Source organism: Echiichthys vipera (assembly GCF_963691815.1).
Source record: "Echiichthys vipera genome assembly, chromosome: X".
Taxonomy (NCBI): Eukaryota; Metazoa; Chordata; class Actinopteri; order Perciformes; family Trachinidae; genus Echiichthys; species Echiichthys vipera.
Genome location: NC_139825.1, coordinates 37,119,091 through 37,146,664, shown reverse-complemented (window position 1 = coordinate 37,146,664; position 27,574 = coordinate 37,119,091). Strand labels below are relative to the sequence as shown.

The window sequence follows — 27,574 nt, the reverse complement described above, 5'->3', positions numbered from 1 at the left end:
GCCTCCAAATACCAATTCTCACCTCCGCATGTCAATGCAGCCCTATGCATACATTCCACTGCCTCTGTATCGTAAAGCTGAATGCATATTTGTCTGCATACATTCTACATTACTGACTTTGCGCTGCTTCTTTTTCCTCCACCTTCTCTTCTTTGTTCATCAGCGAGTAGAGCGGGACAACCGCTGGCACGCTCCCCATCACAGGAGGACTCCTTCCACAAGCCGGTGAAACTGGCCGGCGTGAAAAGCCACAGCCGTCTCGACAGTGACTGCGAGCCTGAGCTCAGGCAAACTCTGCTGTCCAACGGACACACCCTCAGAGCCTCTCAGAATGAGAGCGCCCCCCTAAGGAGAGCCAGCGACTAGCAGGTGCTCCATCCAGCCCAAAAGCGGACTTGTGGTAGCTGAGTGGACTTTTGTTTTTTTGCACTGGGAAATAAACTGCTACCTCATATCGAGGCAATCGATCCTGATCCTCCTGGATCTGGACTGAAAGGCAGCACCAGGAGGGGGAAAAGGCATGGGGCATCCGGAGTTTGAAGGCGGAGCTTGTGTGGGTGGCGTCCCATCTGAGCGTATCAGCTGTACATAGTTTAAAAACCTTCCTTTGGGAGGTGACCAATAAAAATTCTAGCTCCAAAAATGTGACTTGCATTTGAAGCATGTAAATGTAGGGAATCCTGTACAGTATGTGTATGTGCAGTGAGGGAAAGAGAAATATACCTTTGGACATTTGACTGTACATAAGAGTTTTCTTATATTATATATTATATAACTTTTACAAAAGAGTATTTGAATTTATGTGCATGACAAAGAAAGGAGTGATGGTATTTTTATTTTTATTCAAAAAAACAGCCTTTTCAGCGTTTACCAACATTCAGCTGCGGTGCCTTAATGCATGATCAAAGAAAACTGAACTTGTAATAGCATATATCAAGAGACTTTTTGCTAGAGATACTGGCACACTCTTTATAGCAAACAAAACACTTGATTTCACTTGAATGTTTTTTTACAAACGCTGCCAACCATGGCCTTACAGAAACACAGTTCACACTCATTGTTAATGTATGAAGGAAGAGCTTTGATGTCAGTTATTTTGGTACAGATGGTTCAAGCTGGCGTATATGTGTGGCGGTCAGTTAAAGCACTTTTTTTGTATTCACGTCATAAACAATCAGATTGTGTACACGATGCCAATAAGGAATACAGGAACCTCCTCTGTGTGAGGAGACATTCCACTTAATTTGACACGATAAAATCGACAGTACACACTTACCATTAAGGCTCTTCCGCTACTGCACAGCTGCTCTGATCTCATTTGGAGAGCAATATACTAGCACACGTTCACAATAAAATGTGGTTAAACTCCGGCTAACAGCTGTATTAGAAGCTGTAAAAACCAGTAATGATCTCTCAGTATGGATGCGGGACACCTGCCATGCATTTTTGGTCACATTCATCAGGAAATCTACAGCTACTTTAGCTCTGATATTGAATTGGCTGGATGCTTAGATATACCATTCTCGTGCTATGGATTTAAGAAAGATGGAGAATCAGGGAGAGTGATGTTTTATTGTGTTACTGCTGTAATGTGCCTCAACATCCACTGTTGTGCATTCACAGGTAAACGGCCAGTATTCTGCCTGTGTCACATCACCACAGTGTAACAATAACTTCCTCATCATCACTACAATTGAATAATGTCTGAGGTAACTAAAGGCTCATGCTGTGAACAGTTGGGAAGCCTTTGAAATGTGCTCTAACCAAACTTTGGAGGATTAATGCAGTCACTCCCAGGACTGTCACAATCCCTGGATACACTGGCTCAGAATTCAGTCGTACACTAAGTAGTTACATTGTCTAATGTACCCTTTGTCTGAACTGTGTTCTGTTACCTGTGTGGCCTTCTCAAGGTAAACTGGAGGACATGCTCCTCTGGTTACACCTGATAGCACCTATCAGAGATGATTTTACCAGCAAGGCCAATCAGAGATCAGTGCTGGAAAACCAATCCCAGTGTAGCATGTAAAAGGGACAAGAAGGAGAGAGGTGCAGTTCATGTTTGGAGTAATTTATTGAAACAAACTGTCTGAAAACCATTGTACCAATGTCAAAGCAGAAACCGTGAAGTGTCTAACATGGCATTGAAGTGTCTAATAAAATCACATTTTGCTATTATTGTGAGTTGTTTTCTTTCCTTATATAAACAGAATGAAAGGATTGACAAGAGAATCACAAAACGCTGAGATACCATTTAGCGCTGCTCACATGTCACAGTGGTTATGGGGAAGCCATCAACTGATAGAGCATGCACCGAGACATGCATTCCAGAGACCTTGATCTTCAAAGCAGTGAAGTCGCTATATACACACGCACACACACAAAGCTAATCTTCCAAACAGGAATGTGTCCTGGCTCCCTGGAAACTCCAAAGACAGCAGGCATATTTTTTTTTCCTCCTGCGTGCTGTTGAAAATATTTGCTATTGAGTCAGGGCTGACGGAGGGTCAGTGGTTAGCCAGAATGTGCATTCCAGATGGATGTTTGTCCCCGGATGATCAACATGCTACCGACCATGGCCTCCACCAATCAAATGCCTACCATTGTTGTCCAACAGCCTAGTGACAAGCAGGATGACAAACACTCCCACCTGTGAGACCATCCATGTCCTGGCAGGATTGAGTCTTCAGTTTTACCTCTGTAGTGTTTGCAAGGACAACACTTGCTTACTGTTCCTCCTGCACGTTAGAATAACCCTTCAGGTAGCGAAGTGATTTGGTAATATTGTACATTATCTTGGGTATATTGTGGGCTGATCTGTTTAAGATACAGACATATCATTTCCTGTGTGAGGTCAGTTGCAATTACATCTGTAGTTAATGTATTGTCATACCTACTGATATTTAAATGGCTTAAATCCCACGTGTCCCCTTGCTCTAGTCACGCAGATGATTTGGGTTTTAGACCTCAGCAGCTGATAGCTCAGACTTGGTAAATAAAGTCAAAATGACCTGCACGGCTAGATACCACAAAGAGGAAGTGGGAGATTTACACTACCTCATAATAACTGCGCTTTAAGTGCCTGAAAGCAGGTGGAAACAGCTCTGGCTCCTCTAAATGAACAGGTTATGTGTCATTCAGTCTCCCCTGGTTGCCTCATGTTGATGACAAGACTGAGGAAGTGTGTTAGTTAGTGAACTTGAAAGTTGTTGGCTGTACATTTGCACTTGGCCATTTAACAAAAAAATCTAGGTTGAGTAAATGAAATAATGTGGTCGATATTGATGGTAGCTTGGCTATTTCAAAATCACAGATTTGTGCAGGATGTCCCGTATCACGCACAAGTCACCTACCAATCAGTGGTCTGCGGTATTTATACTAGCATTGGCTCAGCTCGCTTGGAACCCAGACTGAGGTGGTACAAAAAAAGTACGATCTACAACTTTTGCTATTTAAAAAGTCTGTTTAAGTCGGTGAAGAAGAGTGATTTGGAAGGATGATGAGGTTATGGAACTTCTGTCAGTAATAGCTGATGTCTAAAACATCAGACAGACACCAGATTCAAGGAAAGACAGAGGCTTGGTGGTTTATGACCCAATTAAGAACCAAGCTAAGTGACTGCGGTGTAATCTACATTTTGCCTTCCTACGCGCTCTACCCAGGCGCCACCCCTCACCTAAACCAAACAATGTATTTCAAGTGAGAATGCATCTGACATTGAAAACCTCCTGTTGCATGTTACATGTGAGAAATAGAAACAATATTCACAAATAATTCTCCTGCCATTATCCAGAGTTCATACTTGGGAAAAGGCTTAAGCTAAGCTAACAGGACGCTGGCTGTAGCTTCATAGTTAGCATACAGACGTGGGAGCGGTATTGATCTTCTCACTCAACTCTCGGAGTTATTTGATTATTTGCCTTCTTTCTGAGAGAAGTCACTCCTCACAAACTCTTTTCGACAAAGGCTCCAATGTCCAGTCAATCAACCATCCAATCAAGCTAACTACCTATTAAAAAATATTTCACAATAAAAACAACTGACATTCCACAAACTGTAACAGAAAAGCTTGTGCAGGACACCTGAGGCTTCTAATAAAACTGAAGCCTTGTTAATTTAACAAAGTGCTCTATTGTTGTCGCCATTTTAAGTATAAAATGAAAGCTCTTGCAGGTGGATGAGCTCAGTTGTGCTCCAGTGGGAATGTAACAATGGGGAGATATTAAAGTGTGTCCCCCCGGTGGGTCTTTAACACAGGTGGCCTGGCTTAGCGGACAGAAAAAATATAGATAAAACAGTAAAATGATCATGTAACTGCAGAGGGCAGCCAGGGGAGCAAATTACAAAGCTCACCTCACCGCACAGCATAAAAAGAGACAGTCTTTAATAGCATAACTCATTGATTCACGCATGCATACACTTCGCTTCATTGCTACCCTTGTGCAACAGGGCGTGGCTCCATTTCACCAAAATCTGGTGCTGTTAAAGATGTGTCAGCTCAGGCTGTTAAACTCAGGGCACTGATCAGCAGGAATGCTGCACCATGGGTAATGCATCAGGCCCCGTGGATGACGCTTCCTCCTGAGCACCGCAGCATGGGGTGCAGGGAGCCTCCAGGGGACGAGGGAGCTGCTTCCAGAGATGCATCACCTGCTGTGCCCACAACAGGTTGGACTCAGGATGCTCACAGAGGACGAGCTGCTACAGCATGGAGCGGCGGATCGTCTCGTAGGCTCCCAGGAAGATGAAGCCACCCACACTGATGAAGGTTATCCTCGGGATGCTGCCAGCAAACAGACTGCAGAAAAAGAAGAGAAACAGCAGTGCTTGCTTTGAAGTCTGAAATCACTATTATTAACACAAATGCAAATAAGTCTCTAAGAGAGCTTTTCATTTTGCTGAACACTTTCATTTCCTAAAGTTGAACTGTGGAAGATAAAAACCAAACACTCCAATCTACCGTTGTGCACACCAGTCAGCAGCTGCAGATCACACACACACACACACACACACACACACACACACACACACACACACACACACACACACACACACACACACACACACACACACACACACACACACACACACACACACACACACACACACACACACACACACACACACACACACACACACACACACACACACACACACACACACACACACACACACAAAACGGGAAATCAAATCTCAGTTTGTTTGGATCATTTCAATTGAATACAATCATTTAATAAATACATAAATAAATATATAAAAGACAGATATGCAAATATATGTGTGATATGCAGGTTTATTGTTGCTGTCTCTGGATGTGATTATATGGCATAAGATATGTTGCCACTTGGCTCGAGACTAGTCTGACTTGGTCCTTACTAAGCTAAAGCCATTAGGACAAATGTGTCCATGCAAATATTTGTTTTCTGGAGAATACAAGAGTATGATTTGGACAAAATGTTTGAAAATTCATGCTCATTTCTCCAAAGTTTGCATGCTGCAGCTTTAATAATCTCCATGACGAAAGCCTGTGACAGAGCTGAAGGCAAGTCAGACTGGATCAGGGATCACTCAGTATCTGTGAGCCTGTGTATCTGATCGACAGTATCTGTGAGCCTGGCCTTCAGGTGCAGGGGTTCCATGAGAGCGGGTCAAGCATGAGGTCTTGTTGGTGGAGCCACTTCACAGAGAGTGAGAGGGGCCCAAGTTACTGTGACTTAGGCCCAACAAGAAGCTGATGACGTTGTCGGGGTCAGAGGATGTGATGAACCATGAGAGCACCCGTCTCCCAAGAGCCACCCCCCTCAACCCACCCTCCCTGCTACACACAGCTGTTTTTTGGATTAGACTTCAGAGCCCACCCCGAGGCCTCCCTGGAGCCCCCCCGCCTCCCCTCTTATTTCTCTCTCTTTGTGCATGACCAATGGCTCAATGACATCCACACATGTCCCTCTGCTGTCCGTCCATCCATTTCTCTCCGTCTCTCTATCCAGCAACGGCCCCCTCAGTTGGCTCAGTTGTTCGGGGATTTCTCCTCCGTCTCCGTTTCTTGCTTCGTCATCCACTTCTTAGACACACGCTCACTTTATCCTGTCTGTTCGTCTGCCTTTTCCATGTCTCTCTCTTCCCTTTATTTCCCCTGTTTCTCTCTTCCTGTCTCTCCCTTGCTGTGTATTATACACCCCCACCCTCACATGGCCTGGCCCCATCCAAGCCAGATGTAATGGATGAAGAGTATTGCATGTTTATGGATGTGTGCCTGTATGTGTGCCTGTGTGTGTGTGTGTGTGTGTGTGTGTGTGTGTGTGTGTGTGTGTGTGTGTGTGTGTGTGTGTGTGTGTGTGTGTGAAGAGACGCACACAAATGTCTGTCAGCATTCATCATCTGCGTGGGTGTGTGTGTGCGTTAGTTACTTGTGTTTCTGTCCATTTTAATTTTGGAAAAACTGTTGAATTATTACGAAAATCTGTTTGGTTTCCATCAGCTTTGTAAAGAAGCTTCCTGAATAGGCCTTTTTTCTCCGCAGACAGTTTGACTTCTCGAAAAGCGCAGGTTTTACCGATAACATTAACTATTGCCCTGTTTTATTCAAGTGCTCCTGTAAATCACAATCTTATCAATTTTAATTTTAAGTGAGCCTGTTTTTAAAAGACATCATCAGGGTTAGCTCGTCCTTCGTTAGGACACTATAACAGTAAGTCTGTATTACAAACTGGGCGTGGACAATATTGAAGTAATTTTTTTTCAAAAGTTCTGAAAATTAATAAAAAATGAAAAACTAGAAAAGCAAGGTTGGAAAAGCGATGAGTCCCTTTAGAATAAACATTATAAACATGCTCAGATATAACCAAAAACCTTCCAGATTGCACACCAAGTTAAATGGCCTCCACCTGACACCTGATGTTGTGGTGTTTTTGATTTTTAACTTCAGAATCGAATCAGCTGTTCTTTGAGGATTCCGCTCCTAGTGGAGCATGGTGAAGAAAATTATTCACCACGGTTGGAAAGATGCTTTCAAAAAAGCTCCGGGATAAAGTTGTGGATAGGCACAAGTTAGGAGAAGGATTCCCTCTGAGTACCGTTCAGAGTATTGTCCAGAAGTGGAGGCATATGGCTCCAACCAGACCGTGCCTAGATCGGACCGCCCTTCCAAACTGGATGACTGAGTCTACATAGCAGAGGTTGGTCGATCTGTGCATGTGACAACAATTTAACAAGTTCTACATGTATAGCAGGGTGGCAAGAAATAAGCCTCTTCTAAAAAAATAAATAACACATTGAAGATTCTGCTGCCATGTGGCAAAGGTTATATGGTCAGATGAGACCAAAATTTAACTTTTTGGGCTATTCTCCAAGCGCTATGTTTAGCGGAAACCGAACACAGCATACCACCCAAAACACACCATCCCTACAGTGAAGCATGGTGGTGGCAGCATTGTGTTGTGGGCTTGTTTCTCATCAGCAGGGACTGGGCAATTGATCGGGATTGAATGGAAAATGGATGCTGCCAAGTACACCCTCTGTTAGACACTTGAAAATGGGGCAGGTGGTTCACCTTCCAGCATGACAACGACCCAAAACACAGCACCATAAAAACAACAAAGTGGCTAAAGGACAGGAAGGTGAATGTCCTAGAGTGGCCTAGTCAGAGCCCTGACTTGAATCCTATGGAACAATGGCCAATCACACTGAATCAAAGAATGCTTATGGAAATTTGCTGCTAGCAAAACAGCAAGAATAGTTTTTTTTCTAGATCTGGGTAAAAACTGGATTGAATGCAGGCATTGTTTGACACGAATAGCTCTGCTACTACTTTGTACTGCGTTATTTTGGTACCTTAAAGGTGTTGGGTATCGATACCCAGCCCTACTTCTGATCGAACATGCATACTAGGATTATGGACAGTGAAGTGTAATTTTTTAATTACTTGGAAAAAATCTCTTCATCACATTTTGGCATCTTGGATTATTTTGGCTTCAATGCATTACTCTCCATGTCACTGCTCCGGAAAAAAGCTACTGAACGGACCTTGAGCTAAGGTTTTGGCACTTAAGTTCAGCTTTCACTGTAAATTTAAGATTTGGGTCACAAATAGACTCACTGCTTCACTTTCGTGAAGGGCAAAGCTGTACAAGGTGCCAAGCATGTCAGGGATTTCAGCCATCACAACTATACACACTCCACGCTTCAGAATGCCCCCGCTTGGATAGGGTGTTTCTAGATGGCCAGCGAAGAGTTAGCTGTGTGTGAGACACAAAGAGCGTGCATGTGTGAGACAGAGAATCTAAATGTGTTTGTGTAAGCATAGACTGGTGTGAAGGCTCCAAATAAACGTAGAGGCATTAGCTAGAGGTTGTCTTGCCCTTCAGTGTGCTCTTTCCATCTTAACAGAGCTTTCTATCACCATCTGCTGAAACATAAGCTACAGGCCCGCTGCAGGAAAGTGCTTAGCCTTACTCACACAATAATATTACATTTGATATCCAGAGCTAAAGAGAGAAAAAACATGTACGCCGAGCAGCTTGACAGCTAAAAAACAGCACAGTAGACGTAACAAGTCCTCACATATTCCACTGTCTTCTCATGTTATGGATCAGATTGGCAGCATTGTGAGAAATTAACTAATTTTAAACACTTGTTTTGTCTCAGCTCTTGAATGCTGTTACATTTCCTGTCTGGGATCAGGCCCACCTGTGGACGTCAGAGCAGAGCCACAGCTAAAATATTCCCCTCGGCTCCCCGGGTGCCCTGACTCACTCTGACATCACGGCGTGGCCAGCCACTGAGAGCCGTCATCCCCCTATTGTGGGCCAATCACCTCTCCTGAGGATATCAGACTAAATATAGTTTTGAGGCATGACAGGAGAGTGCAGAAGAACAGTGTCGAAAACTGACGGTTCTCAAGAAGAAGGGAAGAGTGAAAATCTTCAAATGTATGTGGGAGACATTTCAGGCACTCGTTTAGGTGCGGGAAAAATGCTGAGGTTATGATAAATAGCGTTTATTAGTTGTGTGACTATTTCATAGGATACATTCAAAAAGAAGGCCAGTTGTGACCTGTGAGGGTCTTCATCAAGATATATCAGTTTGATGTTTTACACATTCCTTCAGTAGGTTGGGGCTCTACTTGAATTTTGGGACAAAGGGTGGATAACAAAAATGCAGATGTTCTTTGGGAAAGTCCTGCAATTCTTGACTTTTATTGTCAAAAGTGCTAAAAAATTGTTCATCTTAAACGCACAACATGTATTCTGCTGCTAGGGGTCTCTTATTTGAAACGATAACAAAAGACAGGGTTTGGTGATATTGTTAAGTAGCATGGGAACATGGGAGTTGTCTTCCACACCAATGTTTTTATTGCAGTCCACTTCTTTCATTGTTTTTTGTTCAGGAACGTTAGCTCAGCCAGTTTCTCTGATATCTTAAGATCTAGACGTTCAGGAGTTCTTTGTTTTTTAACCGGGAGCTGAATTATCCATCGAAGTCTCCTCGTCTCCAAAACAAATGGACCAGGTGATTAAAACCATTAAAAACACTGAATAAAACAGATTCACACTAAAAATCAGTGTTTCTCCAATGCTGTTCGGTGGATACAGGATGTCCCGGGGAACCATGTTGCTGCTAACGTTCGCTCAGCTTGTTTCTCTGATAACTTGCGATCAAGGCTCGTTTAAAAAGAGCTATATGGAAGGGATTTTCACGAAATACAGAGAAGAAGAAGGGCGCTGAAAAATTGCACAATATTTTTCCCCCCGTTCTTTTATATGGTTATGATGGTCCATGGGAGTGTATATACTATGTATGGGAAAATGTAGGTATTTTATATCTTTTCTTTTCTGACAAAAAATAAATCAGTTAAAATATATAGTTAAAAACTACCATGACCTAAAAACACTTGATAGGCAACCAGTCATCCGTAACGGGCCGTTACCTTGAGTTGGAACATTGTTGGAAACATTTGGGATAATATGTACACAACAAGTCTAATTGTAAGTCGGTTTTAGACATTTGAGGCAGAAAAAGTTACATATTAAACCTTAAATTTCTTATGGTAAAGAACAAAGACTTCTGATGCCATAAACGCATAATAAAGGTTAACCCCAAATTTCCGGAGTCCCTGCTTTGTTGTATGTAATGCGGTGCAAACATGTCATTTGTTTACTTTTCTTCCATTTTGGTTTGCATAGGGCACAAAGCAGACACAGCCCCGAGGACATGTTGCTTATTAGTCTTTGTTTTGACATGATTCCTGGTGCAGTTTGGTCACTGAGGGGAGGCCGGTGTGAGCTCCACTGCTCTCTGCTAACCCAGGGTCTCTGGGGCATGGCACACACATGGAAGCACTTTAGAGCTTCACTACACTGCAATTGGGCCTATTACCATAATTGCAGCTTTAAAGCCCCAGCAATTTGTATCAGGCATGCACCAGCGCAACCACCAGGCCTTTGGCCCTGCGGAGTAACAGCCTCCCTTTTGCTTTCCACACACTCTTCTTTGTCTTTGCATTTCCTTCTCTTTGTTGGTCTCTTTCGGCTTATTCTCCACCTCCTCCGGCTCCATCAATGTTACTAGAGAAAAGGATTTATCAGGAGTTTTTTCATGTTGTAGAGCTTATGGGGCATGCTCTCTGGCCTGCACAATAAGAGTGAGTTTTACAGCTAGCCCCAGAGGATAGTTGGAGGAGATAGAGAAGGATGGAAAGAGAGGAAAACATCAAAGGTTGCTTGGTGCAGAGGTGGGGGACTGGCATTAAAGTGTTCCCCTGTACATTACCACTTGGTTACTGTTGCAGCTGGGATAGCGGGATTAAGGCTTTTCCATAGAGACCTGCCTACTATCACCTCATTGAGATCACGCAGTAGTTTCAAACATGATCTTTATTCAAATTGAAGGCGAGCTTATTACTGATGCCTGAGAGCAGTTTGTAGGGAATCACCCACGACTCATATTAAAACACACAGCTGAAATGTAAGTCGTTGATTAGATTCCAGCACTGCAGCTTACACCAACAAACAATAGCACTGAGGTTTGTGTTTGTGTGTGAGAGAGAGAGGGGGAGCGATGTCCCACTGGTGTTTGGCCCAGTCCCAAACCAAATCTGCTATAAGCATTAAGCAGAGGAGCATCCTAACTAAATGATGGCGGCTTATACACAAGCAGGCCTATTATTCACTGGGGCTGAGGGTTTGTTTTAGTGCTGGCAGCCCTCTGCGGCCCCATTAGACACGGCCTTCTGTCCGGTGCGCATCATAAACACATCAAAACACTCAAATAAACCCTTCCACTTGGCCCCTGTAACACCTTAATCAATAAGACCGTATAATAAGTGGGCAGAAAAAGCTTTTAAACATGTAATTTTTCAGCTGCGGCTGTAAATTCTTGTGCCCCAGAGGAGCGACTCTATCATCAAACTTGATTACATGAATATCAGGGCCATGTTAAATCAAATAATGTAAAATAGGAGGTTTTTAAATGGGCTGGGATGAAAAAACAGTTTGTGTAAAGAGGCTGTTTGATTTTAAACTGTCACGATGGCCTTTAAACATTTCTCTAACATAAAGACACTCACCCTGGAAGGCCTCTGCTCCTCCACACGTCGCACAGCACCAGCGGGATGTTGCCTTTTGCTGTTGCTGATCCGGCCTAAATATATAAATATATAAATATATATATATATATATATATATATATATATATATATATATATAGAGAGAGAGAGAGAGAGAGAGAGAGAGAGAGAGAGAGAGAGAGAGCAAATTGAGGTGTGATGACGGATGGATCGTCTACTTCACTTCCTGCTCCACCAACAGACACCCTGTTTAACAGACACCCCCTGCATTCCTCCGTTTCTCCTCATGGACAGCTGTGTCAGCGAAGGTGACACCTCCAACACCCACCCAGGCACCTGCTTGGCAACACACCCAACCATTTGCCCACCCAAAAACACACACAAGGAGTTCTCCTCCTCTCCCTCCACGCCGTCAGTCTAGAACCTTTATTTACACAATACGGCTTAGCTGACCATAGAGTTTTTAATCCATCACTGTGGAGTGGCAGAGGGATATGAGAGCTGCAGAATAGGGCCAGCCGGGGTTAATTAAGGGAGGGGCATGGCAGCCCAGAGAAGAGACAAAGAGACAGTGGAGGAGAGGAGGGAGTGTGTGTGTGTGTGTGTGTGTGTGTGTGTGTGTGTGTGTGTGTGTGTGTGTGTGTGTGTGTGTGTGTGTGTGTGTGTGTGTGTGTGTGTGTGTGTGTGTGTGTGTGTGTGTGTGTGTGTGTGCGTGCGTGTGTAGGTGCGTGCCCGCCAGTCTATAGCTCACTGAGCATGGAGGAAACAGTTTGCTGCATCCGCTGTAAATTGTGACTGAGATTTGCTGGAACGAGAGGATGATTCCCACATTTTATTCATGTGAGAAGAGAAAAAAAAACACCCGTATTCCTTGTTTCTGTTGGAGACAGGTGGCTGAGAAATGACTCTCCCCTCTCCTCGTCCAACAAGTTTTCTTCTCATTTACTGCTGTGGAATGGTGGAATGGGTGTCTCACACACACACACAGACACACACACACACACACACACACACACACAGACACAGACACACACACACACACACACACACACACACACACACACACACACACACACACACACACACACACACACACACACACACACACACACACACACACACACACACACACACACACACACACACACGCACACACGCACACACACACACACACATGATTATATGATTCTTTCTGCTTATGTTAATCCGCTTTCATCAGTTCAAGACTGGACTGCTGCAATGCACTTCATGTTGGCCTCAGCCAGTCTTTAATCTCGCGTCTCCAACTTGTTTAGAACGCTGCTGCCCGATTTTTAACAGGCACGTCCAGGCGTGAACACATTACCCCTGTGCTATCGTCACTCCACTGGCTTCGAGTTCATTTTAGAATTGATTTTAAAGTTTTATTGTTTGCTTTTTACGCCATTAATGGCCTGGCTCCCTCCTACCTGTCAGAGATTTTAACTGCCCGTGATCATGGCAGGGCAGGGCCCTCCGTTTTTTCCCAAGGTCAAGATTTAAACAGTGGGGCGATCTTTCTTTTGCTGTCACAGCTCCCAGACTGTGGAATAGACTGCCCCCTGACACCACTCGCACCAGTACCTCGCACCACTACTGACCTTAGCTTTTTTTAAATTGAATCTGAAGACACACTTTTATAGATTGGCATTTAACTCTGACTAGGGTAGTTCTGTGTGCTTATTTTTGCCTGTTTTTATACTTAATGCTCTTTAGAGGGCCTTTAACACCCTGCAGCACTAGTAGCAAAATTCTTGTGTTTTCCTGCAGCAATGTAGCACTTTCTTGTGTTTTTATGTACTGTTTTTATGTAGTATTTAATTTCTTTGATGTAAAGCACTTTGGGTACCGTCTAGCCATTGTAAAGGGCAACACAAATAACATTTGATTGATTGATTGATTGATTGATTATCTGAGTTTTTTCAATTATGTGAGAGTCGTAAAAAAAAATGTGCTTGATGCTGACCTCCACGTTCTCCAGCATCTACACTGATCCATGCAATGAAGTGAACAGCAGTTGTGACTGTTCAACAAGGTGTTAGATCACACCAGCCTTACATTGGCTCCTGTGTTTGTCACAGTTGGTTTCAGTGGAGGGTAGCGAACATGACATTGATGGCAGCAGTGTGGTGCACTGGCAGGAAACATGCCAGCCTAAGGAAAAGAGCAGTGTTGTACAGTAGCAGCTTAGGAGGGCGTGAGGCAGCATGATGTGCCAGGCATGTTGCCAGTGCTGCAGCCAAGGCGTTGCGGGCAGGACTCCTGGGGCTATACACATCCAGCTGTGCTCTGGACATCCGCCCGCTTCGGCCTTGTCTGCGCCAGGCTGCCTACTGTACAACACCACTCTTTCATTCTGCCAACCGTAGAAAAGAAAGAACCTTCTCCTCTGCTGGTGTGGGACGGAAATTAATGTGACAAGTTCCAACACCCACATTTCCTCCCCTTCGTCCAAGTCAAACCGTCCTACCCATCAACACCAGCCCTGCTCTCTCTCTCGCTTTCCCTCTCCTGTCTGAACTTGTCATCCTCAATTGATTGACATGTTACCTTCAAACATGTGCTGGTTCCAGCTTCTCAGTTGTGAGGACTTGCTGATTTTCTTTGTCAAAAGTGACAGTAAACTCTACATCTCAGGATGAATTATTAATTGAGCTAAGAATCGACAGATAAAAAATCAGTATAAAAAAAAAAAATAATAGTTAGTTGCAGATTTTTGTAAGAAGCACCAAGTGTGCGCATACCAAGACAAAATAACCAGGTGCAAGACAGAAAATTCTTAACTGCAAGGAACAAAGATGTTAGTGTAATTCTTGTACCAGCTGGGTCAAATAAGAATGGAAAAGGAAGGCTTTACAGCTGATATCGAGTAACAGATTCACATTTTTTTTCCCTGTAATACTTTTCAAATTGAAATTGTAATATGATCAACTAGAGACCATTTTGCCATCACAGCAGTTGTGACGCCAATTCAGGCCAAGGGCATAAAGTGAGGGGCAATGGCCCATTCCCTACTTCCTCAAGCCTGCTTCCGACTCCCTTGCTCGGAGATCACCCATCATTGAACTTGCCTTTTATTTGACCTGCAAAGTTTCATGACTGTAACTCGCATGGTGGCAATGCTATCGTGGTGACAATGCGTCCACAGACACCTGGCAAAATACTAAAATACTCAAAAACTACAGGTGACCATATTTTTTCATGATGACACATTATTATCATATTAAAAGTGTTTGCACCTAGGTGGCTTTTTAAAACAGAAAATGCAGGTTTCATTTCAGTAACAGGTTGAATTAGTATATACATGTGTGTCACCCTGGCTTTTATTTTGTTGAATTATTATTTTGCTGAGGTATTATCAGCCGACTGAATCAATGTAGCAGCTGTTTCCAGTCTTTCCTCCAGCTTACCTGTGGTGCTTTAAGTGCATCAAAAACTTGGCCATATAAAGTTATAACCGAACCTTGTCGAGCAAGCACAGGCACAGTCCTTTGCTGGTGGTAAATTACAGCAGCTGCATTTCAAATTTTGTTTACAGGAAGCTTTTGTATCGTTCTGTTCCACCTACAGCCAACGGTTTCTCGCAAGAGATCAAGACTGTCTGAGTGTTTTGTTAATTCCAGTATCTCATTAGTTAGGATCAGGGGGGTGCGGAGGAATGGAACACTGTGTCTTCTCCAAGGACAGTGTGTGTGTGTGTGTGTGTGTGTGTGTGTCTTCTGATTGGGGGGGTGGGGGGGTCCTGATTGGGAGTAACTCTGAACTCAATACCCTTTACACACACACACACACACACACACACACACACACACACACATACCACAGTGAGGGAAGCCAGACGTACAGTTAGAGCAAGCCAGAAGTGAAAGAGGAGGTGGAGAGAGGGAAGAAGAAGAGGGATACTACGATACAGAGAAGGGGGGGGGGGGGGGGGTTTGGGGGTGCTGCATGAGAGGACGGACAGAGTAGTTGGGACATTGGCCTTCTGGTTCACCTCTCAGTGACAAGCAGCTTTGAGATGGAAATTCCTCTGGAGCAGCAATAAGTCCTTACTGTAACACTAACCATGCTCCCAACACTGTCCATAGTCCAGATCAAATGATAGATGTGTGCATATGTCTCACTACTGTCCCAGCGATACCTCGGCCTGCTCTGTGCTCTGAGTGTGGACACTGAAATTTGCTCAGGCTGCAGGCCCGCTCTGCTTTCTGCCTGCGAGGCATCACCTGACAACAGTGTTTAAAAGTCCCTGCCAGAGGAGGTGGTGCGCTCTGTATGTGTGTGTGTGTTTGAGTTTGTTTGAGTGTGTATACCTTCGCGAGCATGATCCTGGTCTTCGCCACGTCAAGAGGAGTCGTAACAAATGCAGCTACCGCACCTACAACAGACACACATACATTTAGCAAAGTGAAAACATAAAAAGGCCCTCTCTCTGCTCTCAGAGGAGTCTTCAGATATTGAAAATAAACCCATAGAAAAGTCAAATTACTTACCCACAGATACAACAACGTATTAATTCAGCAATAAATAGTGGAACTATTGGCCCTGCTCTCCATTAAATTCATAAAAATGTTGATATTTCCCATCCAAGACCTTCCCTGTTATTAAAAACCAGACAGACACACTTCTATTACCACCCCCACCCCCATCTCATCCAAGCCACACCTTCCACAGAGCTACACACAAACACAAACTTCCCTCCATCCCTCCAAGTTGGAAGCTGGATCGGAGGTGTCCCCACAGAGCCGTATGTGTCTAAGTGAGAAACTAAGTGTGCATGTATGCATGTGTGACACTCAGCCACAAACATAGCAACTGTTCTCTCCGTAAACATACCCATATGGGCCACCGAGGAGCAATGTGACTGTAAGTGAGCTGAGGATACAGGAAAGCATTAGCATCAGTGTGGTGTAACACACCATTAATTTTAACTAGTTAATGCTGGCTGATAATAAGATTTAAGGTTTTTAATGTTTTTTTTTTCCTACTTCGGTGGATAAAACTTCAGCAAGGATAAAAACATACAGCCTGCACTGTAGCCCGTCTTGTGATATTGGATAGCAGTAAAAAAAAAAAAAGAAAGGACGCATTATCCGGACAAATCTCATAAAAGGAGCGTTGAATTGGAGGATCTAAATTTGGCTGAAAGAACCGTGTGATGTGATGAAGGTGAGACCCAAATCAGACGGTGATGTAATCTCTTCTTCAGTTAGGTCATTTTTTTCTCTAGGTGGTTCAAAGGAGGTCAAGTCGGTCGTAAGTCAATGCAGGGTACTAGTGGAGATATTCAGGGATGATTAAAGGCGCCTGTGTGAGCATTTCTATTGTCAAAGAGATTATGTATGAGTGAAAAAGAAAGTGTGAAGCTTGATGTAAGGGGAAGTGACTGAAACTTGAGGATCCCTCTTGAACAGCAGCTCGGCCGCAGAGGGACGAGAACTTGATTCCTATCCTCCCACCCGATCCAGCCCCTGCCCCTCTTTCCTTCTCTCCTCCTTCTGGCTCAGGTTATCCTTTATCCTTCCAAATTTCAATTTTTTCATCATTTACCCAATATTGTATATTCCAAATAACTAACATAATATGTAGGGTTTATGACTGAATACTGCTGAAGCTGAATACTCTAACACTACACATCTATTTATGTCCAAAATGATCTACAGTTAGTGCATTATCATTAATGCTGTAGTTTGAAGTAGTGTATTATAATGCATTCATGAAGCTTCATGACTACTCTCAAACACACATAATGCTTTCTGATGCACTATATCAACAGTCATAACATATTATAGATGTTACTTAATAAGTTCAAGTTTCTTATGGATGCTCTTGACTACATAAACTAGAGGTTGATTGATGTGGCTTATTATACATTAAGACTACCTATACACACCTCAACAATCAGCTGCAGTAAAGACTCATAATATGCTATAAGAGTCCATGCAGTGCTATAACTTATTATTGTAAATGCAGTGAAGTACATATTGATGCATATATAATAATGCATGCTACATTGTAACATTTAATTGTTGATGCTAAGTAAAGTGTAATGGATTTGCATGCATTTAAGTAATCTATTACAGTGACTGCCTCCCTCTTTCTACTATATCATCTCACTGCGTCACAGTCGTGTAGTTGGAAGCCCAATGCATCTCATATAGATGCTAAAGGTTGCTTTGTGCATCTGTATTAGACGCTGTAGGCTACTGACTGAGAACAGGTAGGGCTCAACGCCAAATGGATAAAGCTTGTTCCAAAACAAGAGTAGTGAATCTGGGGTTGGTTTTCACTGGCTGGCAAACACCATAACCCTTGTTAAACTGGGGATGAAGGGTCATGTTTACAAACCACAACTGACAAATGCTACTCATTCTGCCTTTAATCTTTACTAACTTTATAAGCAGTTAAACCCATCTATTGTGAGAAGAAATACATTACTGACAACTCAAAATTTTTTTTTTTTCTCATCCGAATGCTAAATAACCTCTTTCACAGCCATGGCTGGTGCACTTCCTGTTATTTAAGGTAGTTTGACTGACTTTTTCCACATGGAGCTTCATGAAGCACTTTCTTTATTTTATGAAGCCATTAGATGGAGCTTTTGGTTAAAGAAAAAAGGCTCAAGGACTGGTAATGTCCTTTCAACCCTTTGATGAACAGTGAGTGCCACCTAGTGGACTCAGAAAATACTTTATATAGCTTCATGAAACTTTGTTTACTTTCTCCCCTACTACATTGACGAAGACCCGCAAAACTCTGCCTCTGATTGGCAAGTACTCGTTTTCTTCACAGAATGTGGTGCAGGTGTGGGGGGGGGGGGGGGGGGATAATGCTCCCGGAGGGGCTTGGTTGACGTTAATATGGCATACTTTTTTGCAATAGATGTTTTACTTGAAAGATACCTTATTTTAGAAAGAATATTCATTGCATCTTTGGCCAATTTTGATAACCCTACCAACCACTCATCCACATCTTGTGTCTCCTCCTTCTCCAATTCTATTCTGATGTCTTTCCCTTTCTCCTATTCCCCAGCGTGGACTGAGTCCAGGTGGTGTGGCACAGGGCCATGTCTCAGTTCCTTTGGGTGCTTTTTCTTCAACCTCTCTTGTCTCCTTCACCTTCATCTCCATGTCTCCATCACCCCTGGAGAAGCCAACCTCAATTTTCTTGTCCTGCCTGGCGCACTGTCGCATCGCAGGAGTTATGGACTGAAATTGTCCAACAACTGCTCCACAGAACTGCTCCTCTTAAAATATGTATTTGGATTGTGGTTCGACCGCTTCATGGTTAAAAAAGGTGAAGAATGAGTGGAAAGATAGACGACGTGACACATTTTTTGTTCCGAGCTACAGTAGTGGAGGTGCATACAATTTTGCTATGGATTCATATTATTCCCTCTGGTTACAGTGATACTGTACAGTACACTAAATGTATAGTGTGTTTTTTGTCAGTATCTGTCCTTTTAATATATTTTCACCTGCCAATGACTCTCAATCAACTTCAAACATTAAGCAGGACACCCTAGTTTTTCTGAAGGCATTAAAGAAGATCAAAAAGCACAAACAACAGCATCCATGCACATTTCTGTGTATATGCAAAATATACAATGAACCCTGCTAAAAAGAAAAATTAGATCAAACAACAGGTTTGACCACACAGGTGTTTTTACTTATTCTGATTGATCTCTGCTTAAAGTTTGGAGGAGCTGTGCTCAGACTTCCTTGATATCACTTGATTCTGTAAAACCAGTAAGAACGACTGGTGTAAGAGTTGCTGTAACCTGTCCCGCCCTAGCAGATGCATTTTAACTAACAGGAGAGTCAGGGAGGTGCTTATCACCTCCACAGTTCTGAGAACAGGTCTAATCAAGCATATAAAGTGGAAGCACCTGTGTGGGTTTAACCAAGAATATGTAGAGGCTTTCAAATCAATATAGTTCATGGCAGCGCCATGCAGTATAACATTGTTTTACGGAAATTGTTGCATGCTTATTAAGAGCATTTCAATAAAAAAAAAATGTAAAGAAGACCAGTTATTTATTTATTTTTATGCATCCAAAGCTGCGACCCATATAAAGCAGGCCAAACTCTTTATGAGTCATCTAATCTGATCAAGTGTTTTGAATGAACATAAAAAATGTCCTAAAACTTAGCTTGTCACTCCCCTATCTTTTTATAGGCAGATACCAGTAAATGGTTGGAGAGTGACCACTTTTGTCCACCCATTGGCCCTCATTTATCAATCTTGCATGAAAACGGGCACAGATCTGAGCGCAGAATTGGTTGTACGACAGGACACACGTGTGATTTATGAAACATTGGTATCTGACCAATCTCAGCCTACAAATGAGCGGGCCTTGATAAATGCAGCGGCTGAATTCGATCGTCATTAACACGTTACGCCCTTAAATATTCCTGGTTCGGAGGCCTCGCCCACTGAGGTCAAACATGGAGAGTCGAAACACTGGTACGAAAATAAATTTTCCCGACACACAGATCGGCATCCTGACATCCGAGATGGAGCAAAATAAAAATGTGCTTTTTGGCAGTCTTAAGAGTGGAATAAAAGTGGCCCATAAAAACGCTGTATGGAAAAGAATAATGGAGGCAGTCAACCCGAAGCAGCGCTCCACTGTGAACCGTGTGCGTGTGTGCGCACTGTTGAACCTGCGCTCCTGCTCTGGTTTGCCAGCAGGGTTATTAGGTATTCCGTTAGAGGATAACCTTTGTTACCTTGAAGAACCATACCAAAATGTTCTGATACCTTGTTTGATTTAATGCAATTTATCGAGGGTAGCCACTAACCGAGGAGATGATTTTGGCTCTGCAGTGCGCATTCCTGCAGCCGCGCGCCAGCACATTCATTCATTCATTCATCTTCAAACGCTTGTCCCTGTCGGGGTCGCGGGGGGCTGGAGCCGAGCTGTTTTGAAATATAAAATAATTGTGTCCCCCCCCACGTTTAAAAGCGATAGCTTAGCATCACAAATCACCTGTACATTTATCGAGTGGTAGTTTTTGCGATTGATGAATGCGTAATCATTCATGGATGGTGCCTTCAGACGCACATGAGTACAATCAATTGCTCCAACCACAATTTTCATTTTTTTTATTCGTTTCAAAAGAATCCGTTTTGATCTGTTCTTAATATGTGACTGCTTATGCTTAATGACAGCTGAGGTTTGTTAATTATTTTCAGCCAGATTTTGCTGTGCTGCACCGCAAATCCACAGGCTCAAATTTGCGTACACGATCTCAGACCTGACGTGAGATTTGATCGTAGCTCCCACTCACGTCCAAATTGATAAATGCCGGAGTTTGCGTGGAAATGGCCGTACGCATGTTTTTCTGCCGTACTTTCGTTTGATAAATGAGGGCCATTGTCCTTAATCACAAAACAGCAACCCTAGCACAATTTTTTTCTAAATCAGTAAAACTTTGCATACCCTTCAGGAGGTTTTCTTTCTTCAAAAACATCCAAAATCATCTTGCAAATACTGTTAATATTCGTCTTGGAACAAAATCCATTGTTAATAAAAGTTTCAGGGATTTGTAATAATAAAACCATGTCCTTATCCTTGATAAGGGTGACCCTTGACAATGACCCTTGGGTGTGAGGCCTTGATCTTGACATGGAACACAGACCTATGCTCAAATTCAACATTTAAACACTGACAATCACTGAATGTCATTGACTCAGGCTCGTAGCTGCTACCGAGTATTTATCTCTCCTGTTTTACAGTCTGATGTAATTATCTCAAGTTGTCTTTTCCTTTCCCTTGTTCCTCTTGGTTTTAGTCCAGTCCCCTTCCCCTCCTTCACTCCTTTCCTATGCCTTTTTCTCTCCCTCTATCTCTTAAACCACTTCAGGCCCCAGTGCTCAGGAGGTCACACAGCTGCAGGGGCCCATACACAGGAACTGGCCCCTCTCATCTCTGCTCTCTTGTTATCTGTCTGAGACAGAACAATACAAGTATGCTATGGTATGATTTTGACAGGCTAAAGGGCTTGAGAACTATGATAAAGAGAGTTTTTTTAAACAACAATGCAGAATCGCTGTGTTGATAATCGCTAATTTGGCACTGCAAGAAAGCAGTTTTTAAGAAAATGGCTGGAATTGTCTTTTCACTCCATAAAATTCTCTCTCCTTCACTCCCTTTTCTGCTCTAATCTGCTGTGCAGGTGAGGATGTGATTTTGATCCACACTTTGAGCTCACTTTTGTGGAATCTAAAAAGATGGTGGCTTTTTGTAAACTTGCCATGCCCCTCCTGGCCATCTATTAAACCACCCACGCGTCAACCAATCAATCAATCAATCAATCAACCAATCCATCCATCCCTCCCTTCCTTCTTCCATTCCCTCTTTCTTCCTCCACCCTCTCTGCCTCTTTCCCAAATCAGCAAATAATCCCCTGCACCTGCAAAAGCTCCGCACACTGCAGCCTGCCAAGAGTAGAGCGTGTGACCTTGCCTCCGTGACCACAGAGTCTGGGAGAAAGAGAGGGAAATGTTGAGAGAGAAAGAGAGGGTTGTCGATAGCGGAGGATGATGAAAGAGCAAAAAAGAGGGTGGGGAACAAAGAGAGGGAAGACTGTAGTTAGTGGACATATCAGACACATTGAAAACACATTGTGAACCTTGGTCCGGTCTGGGGTTCAGGCCCGCGGCTGGGAACCGGGCTGTCTGGCTATTTTTGTGTTGTCCTTTCTCCCCAGTGATGTCATGCTACTTGTTTCCCAAGAACTGGGACGGGATGAGAGAGAGGCATGAGAATATGCTGCAGCACTCCCACTCCGTCATCTTTGCACATTTTGTCAAGATGCTATCATGTTGAAGTACAGTAGGTCAGCACATATTCAGATGCACATATTAACATTTATGTATTCAAGCACTAAAATGTACAAATTTTAGTCACATAAATATATGCTGTACACCAGGAGTCTCAAATTACATTGAGGCCACTGCATGTACACATGTACACACTGAAGCTGAGAAACTGGTGTCGTCCCTCGTAAATAGCATACTGTTCTGCATGTAATGTGGTGTAATGATGCTTGAGATTGTATTCCCGGAGAATGGCAGCTATAAGAGGCAGTACATTTACAATACACTAACTTACAGATAAAACTAGAAGGGCACTCAGAATGCAGTCATAGCCATGCTACACCCTTTTAGTCTGGCATCACCAAAATTAATCGCAAATGCATATTAGTCTTGAACTGCTCTGTTAATTTTTTATTTCCAAGCAGTGTGCAAACCAAAATGTCTGTAAATGAAATTGGATAGACCTACAATTAATCAGAACAAAAAAACCTGACCTACACCCATTTAGAGCAATGTTCAACATCGCTTGGTCCGTTCTGAAGCAGTAAAAAAAAATGCGGCTGGTTCACAAACTTTCTCAAATTACAGCTAAACAGTACACTAAAATGTGTTTCTGGCAGCATTAGGGCGGTAGTAGCTCAGCACATAGGTGACTGGGCTGGGAACCGGAGGGTTGCTGATTCGAGTCCCCGTGTGGACCATGAATGGAGTGTGGACTGGTGGCTGGAGAGGTGCCAGTTCATATCCTGGGCACCGCCGAGGTGCTGTTGAGCAAGGCACCGAACCCCCGTCACTGGCAGCCCCCCCGCTCTAACATCTCTCCATTGGTTGCATGTATATAGGTCCTGTCTGAGCATGTGTGTGTATTTCGGTCCTGTGTGTGTGTGTGTGTGTGTAATATGAAAAAAATAATAGAGTGAAAATTGAATTTCCCCATTCGCGGGACTAATAAAAGAATTCTTCTTCATTTCAGGCAAGAAACAGGCAATACAGCAACAGAAGCCTGGTAAACTGTGCTGGATGGAGAATGCCAGTTTAGTTCAGTAACTACATTCAAGCATGTTGCTCGTCAGTCATCGTCTTAATCCTGCCCTACATGAAATATACAGTTTTGAAAGGCCCTTCAGATCTCAAGTTGCTGGAAATCTGTCTGAATATGAGGGGGCGCAGACATGTCTGCCAAAAAAAAGAGGAGCGCAGTAGTTTTTCTGTAATCCTGCATACAAACACACAACAATAAACTGAATCAAAAACTTAACCTCCTTGGTGGAGGTAATAATACTTATTCAGTTCTTCAGGTCAACTTTTCTTGTTAGGCCTAAAGTCTCTATGTTGACTACTTAAGCACTTAGAAGCAGCTTGCTAGATGTTAAACATGTACCATAGACACAATGTTTGTGTACCAATGTTTAAGCCTTACAAAAAAAAAAAAAAAGATTGTGGGTTGTAATGAAATTCCCCCAGTTAGATCTGGTCTGGTAGTGTGTGTAGCCAGTTTATTAGGATTGTGTCAATAAAATTAAAGTCAAATACATTTTACGAGTATTCTGTGTGTCTGAAAGCACTCAAATCACAGGTCTACTTGTACAAAATGCAACTGGCTACTGAGTGATACCACCTGATGTTTTTGTTTTGAGAATGAACTCCTAGTGTCTTTTTCTTTCCCCAACTACTCTCAGCAGAGCGATGAGGAGACTGACTATGCAAGGCTAGCATTGTATAAAATGCATGTGGACAGCTGGGCTGCCTCGGGCGCTGTAAGGTATGATTACTTCTCAGGGAGAGCAATTGAGCAACAGCATGGAGCGATTACTAATATTTTCTTTGTCCATTCCCCCCTGCAGGTTTAATCGGCTGCACATTATCTCATTCTCCTCCTATCTCGCACACATGTGGACATCACAAAAAACATGTGTGCATGCACAACACATGCAAACTTTAACACGTAAACAGACAGAAAAAGAATGAAAGGAGAAGAACTGACAGACATGACAGTGTGTACGAGCTCAGGATGCGTCATGTGTATTCCATTAGAATGCAGATTAAAAAGGAGATTTTGTTTTCCACATCAAAGGCCTCGCGCTGGGTGATTCCCCTGTTTCCCTCTCCCTTTCCGAGTCACTCCATCCCTTCTTCTTTGTTTCATGAATAAATAATAAGGGGTAAACCCGGGAAAACAAACTCTTTGACCTTTGAACCCTTGTGTCAGGGTCAGAGTTTGCACCTGGACGACTCCCCACAGAAAAGAGGTGATAGGTCTGTGTGCACATGTAAATGTGTGAGTGCATCACGTATGTGTAGGGAATGGGATACAGCATTTGTAAGTGCATTTCATTGGTTACATTTGAGTTCCCATCATGCCTTTGATGCAGAATTCCTTGAATTTTCTCTGGCTCTTTATTAGTGTTCAATGAAAACCTAAGAGTGTTACACCCTCCTGTTTTGCTAATGTTGTTTTTGAGGTTAGAACAGATGGGGTAAACGTACGTCTTATTCCACAGATGCTGTTGGGGAAAAAACAACCACGACATTGTGAAATTAATGCGTGTGCAACAACAGTGAGAATTATTCACGTGGTAAGAAAGTCTGGTGTGAAAAAAACAAGTCACTGTGCAGTGACCAATGTGTAACATTATCACATATTGTGTGACTTTCCTGATGAATTTATAAAATTCCCTTACTTTTCCTGCCTGAGATATGCCTCTCCATAATATATCAAAAATGAAAGGACAAGTCGAAGGTAAAGGTCCCATGTAATGCTGATATTCAGACTCATTCAAGTATTTTGGGTTTCTATTATAACATATTTACATTATTCAATGTTCAAAAAACACTTTATTTTTCTCATACAGCAGCATTCTCTACCTATATATGGTATAGTTGTGACATCACAATTGTACAGAGGTCCTGACGGCTCATTTAAAGACAGTTTCTGTGTGCATTTCTCTGTGGATTGAGCATTTTGATACTTTCACAGCATTCGTATAGCACCTGGACCTGCTCTCTTTTTACAATATGGGACCTTTAGTGCACTCTAATAAAGGATTTGTCTGCTTAATCCTCTTCCAATAGGCTAATAGCATTTGGTGGGTTTTCCATTTTTCCCCCTTTCTGATTCTCTCACTGACAGCTGTTCTGGCTCGTTGTAAAAATAAAAAAGAAAAGGCCATAATGCAGCACATTACTATCCCACAAAGCAGATGGGAGATCTTGCCACACAAATGCACTCAATCTCGAATTCCTTCACTCTGGCATTTTTCCCCTACTAAATCACATTATTCTTGATTCTGAAAGCCTCTGAACATCTTGGTGGTCACTCTAAAGGAATGGCAGTAAAAATCTGTTTAGTTGCAAGTCTCTGTTTTTTCTGCTCCTTCCTGGACTAGTCAGCTAGTCTCTGCCATTGAAACTGAGGAAACGCCTCATTAGCTATTCAGAGCACCATGTTAATACAGAAGATACATGTGGGAGGAAAGGGAGTAGAGAGCCAATGGATGGAGAAGAGGACAAGGAGAAAGAGGAGAGGAAACGAGAGGTCCAGATTCCAGCAGTTCAGCTCTCCGCCAACGGACGTGTCCAGATGGCCTGGAGAGAGAGGGCCTTTGACTGAGGCACAAAGAGACACTTGTGAACAACAAAATCTTGCAAATGTGCAGACTCTCACATACATATATACACACACACAGCTGTAAAGTGTATTGTTCCGTCTTAGCTCAGCCGTTAGCTCCTAACATTGATGGAATGTTTGACTGTCTGCCTCTTGCGCCTTTGAGACATGACGTCACTCCAATGAAACGGTGTCGTTTCAAAGAGAAACAGCTTTTTATGTATCTAGGGCCACACAATGGAATGGGGGAGAGGGCAAGGAGCGAGAGAAAAAGATATAAAGAGAGAGGGAAAGAAAGAGACAGATATGGAGGACTGGATATTCTTGTGATAAATTGAGCCATGACTGGTTTGATGGTAGACTTGACAACCTTTTAAAATGAGACCCATTTTTCGCCTGCCGCAGTGATACAGGGGAATGCATGAGGGTGAGCCTGCTGTAAATGTGTCAGAGCGTAAGCACACTATTATAACTTTACAACGGATTTATCACTGTGAATAATTAGTGTAATTGATGGTACTGAGGAATGGTGGAGAGCGGAGGGATTAGGGGGGAATGGATAATAAAGAAAGGCAGAGAATTAAGTCAATTAGACAAACAGGTATGAAAAAAGATCTGATACATACTTTTAAATATTCCCAAAGTGGAAACTGCACCAGCGAGAAGGGAATCTGAAAAACAAGTAGAGAGAATCTTAATCATTAGGATGATCTCAGCATTACATTTTTGATTTTCAAGGAGGTGCAAGTTTCATCTTTAACCTCCAATCTCCTGCACTTGTCATTCCTGCAACCTTTCTCTGTTTCCCCTCTCTCGCCTGACTGCTCCCTTGTTCCTTCTCACTGCTGATGATTAATGAATGAGACGGGCTGTGGTCTGGCAGTACAGATGGATGGATAGATGGTGCAAACTTGGAAGGAGGAATAGAAGGATGGAGGGAGGGCTCTAAAGTGATGGTTGGAGTGAGAGTGCTGCCACTGGAAACACTAAATCGCCTCAGGCAGGAAGTTACAGGGGGAGGAAATCGACAGCAGTGCCAAGGCAAGGGGCAATGACACACTGTCAGACCACACACACACACACACACACACACACACACACACACACACACACACACACACACACACACACACACACACACACACACACACACACACACACACACACACACACACACACACACGCACACGCACACGCACACGCACACGCACACGCACACACAGGCTTATTTTATATTAAACAGACATATAGAAAGACAAACAAAAACAGTAATTTACAAAGAAACGTTTATTCACTGAGAGACACATTGCAGACACAAACACACCCACACATGTGTCATCTTGCGCTGCCGGAATGGTAAGGCAGGACAGGAAGGAAGAGAGCGAACAAAAACAAAAAACAAAGCGAGAAATAAATAAAGTCACACTGAGTTGTGTCATCGGTCTTTGATCACAGCAACAAGAGGATTATTCATTCATCCATCTGTGCCGCCTCTACTCCTCCAACATGTTCCATCAGACAAAGAAAATACATGAACTGTGTTTATGCCTCTTAATGAG

At 43.0% G+C, this 27,574-nt stretch overlaps 2 protein-coding genes across 4 annotated transcripts in view; one reads left to right on the top strand and one right to left on the bottom strand.

The window, feature by feature from the left end:
• The window catches only part of lrig1 (leucine-rich repeats and immunoglobulin-like domains 1), a 43,323-nt gene extending 41,145 nt beyond the window's left edge, over positions 1-2,178 (top strand). For both annotated transcript variants that reach the window (XM_083939228.1, XM_083939227.1), the window contains one exon: positions 164-2,178. In XM_083939228.1, the coding sequence (XP_083795354.1) occupies positions 164-366 (203 nt within the window). In that variant the 3' untranslated portion in view covers positions 367-2,178. The remainder of the gene's footprint in view (positions 1-163) is intronic.
• Positions 2,179-2,300: 122 nt separating this feature from the next.
• slc25a26 (solute carrier family 25 member 26) overlaps positions 2,301-27,574 on the bottom strand; it is a 65,097-nt gene continuing 39,823 nt past the window's right edge. For both annotated transcript variants that reach the window (XM_083939229.1, XM_083939230.1), the window contains exons 6-10: positions 26,642-26,686; positions 22,003-22,072; positions 15,898-15,962; positions 11,567-11,640; positions 2,301-4,798 (exon numbers count right to left, since the gene is read on the bottom strand). In XM_083939229.1, coding sequence (XP_083795355.1) covers positions 4,702-4,798; positions 11,567-11,640; positions 15,898-15,962; positions 22,003-22,072; positions 26,642-26,686 — 351 coding nt within the window. In that variant the 3' untranslated portion in view covers positions 2,301-4,701. The remainder of the gene's footprint in view (positions 4,799-11,566; positions 11,641-15,897; positions 15,963-22,002; positions 22,073-26,641; positions 26,687-27,574) is intronic.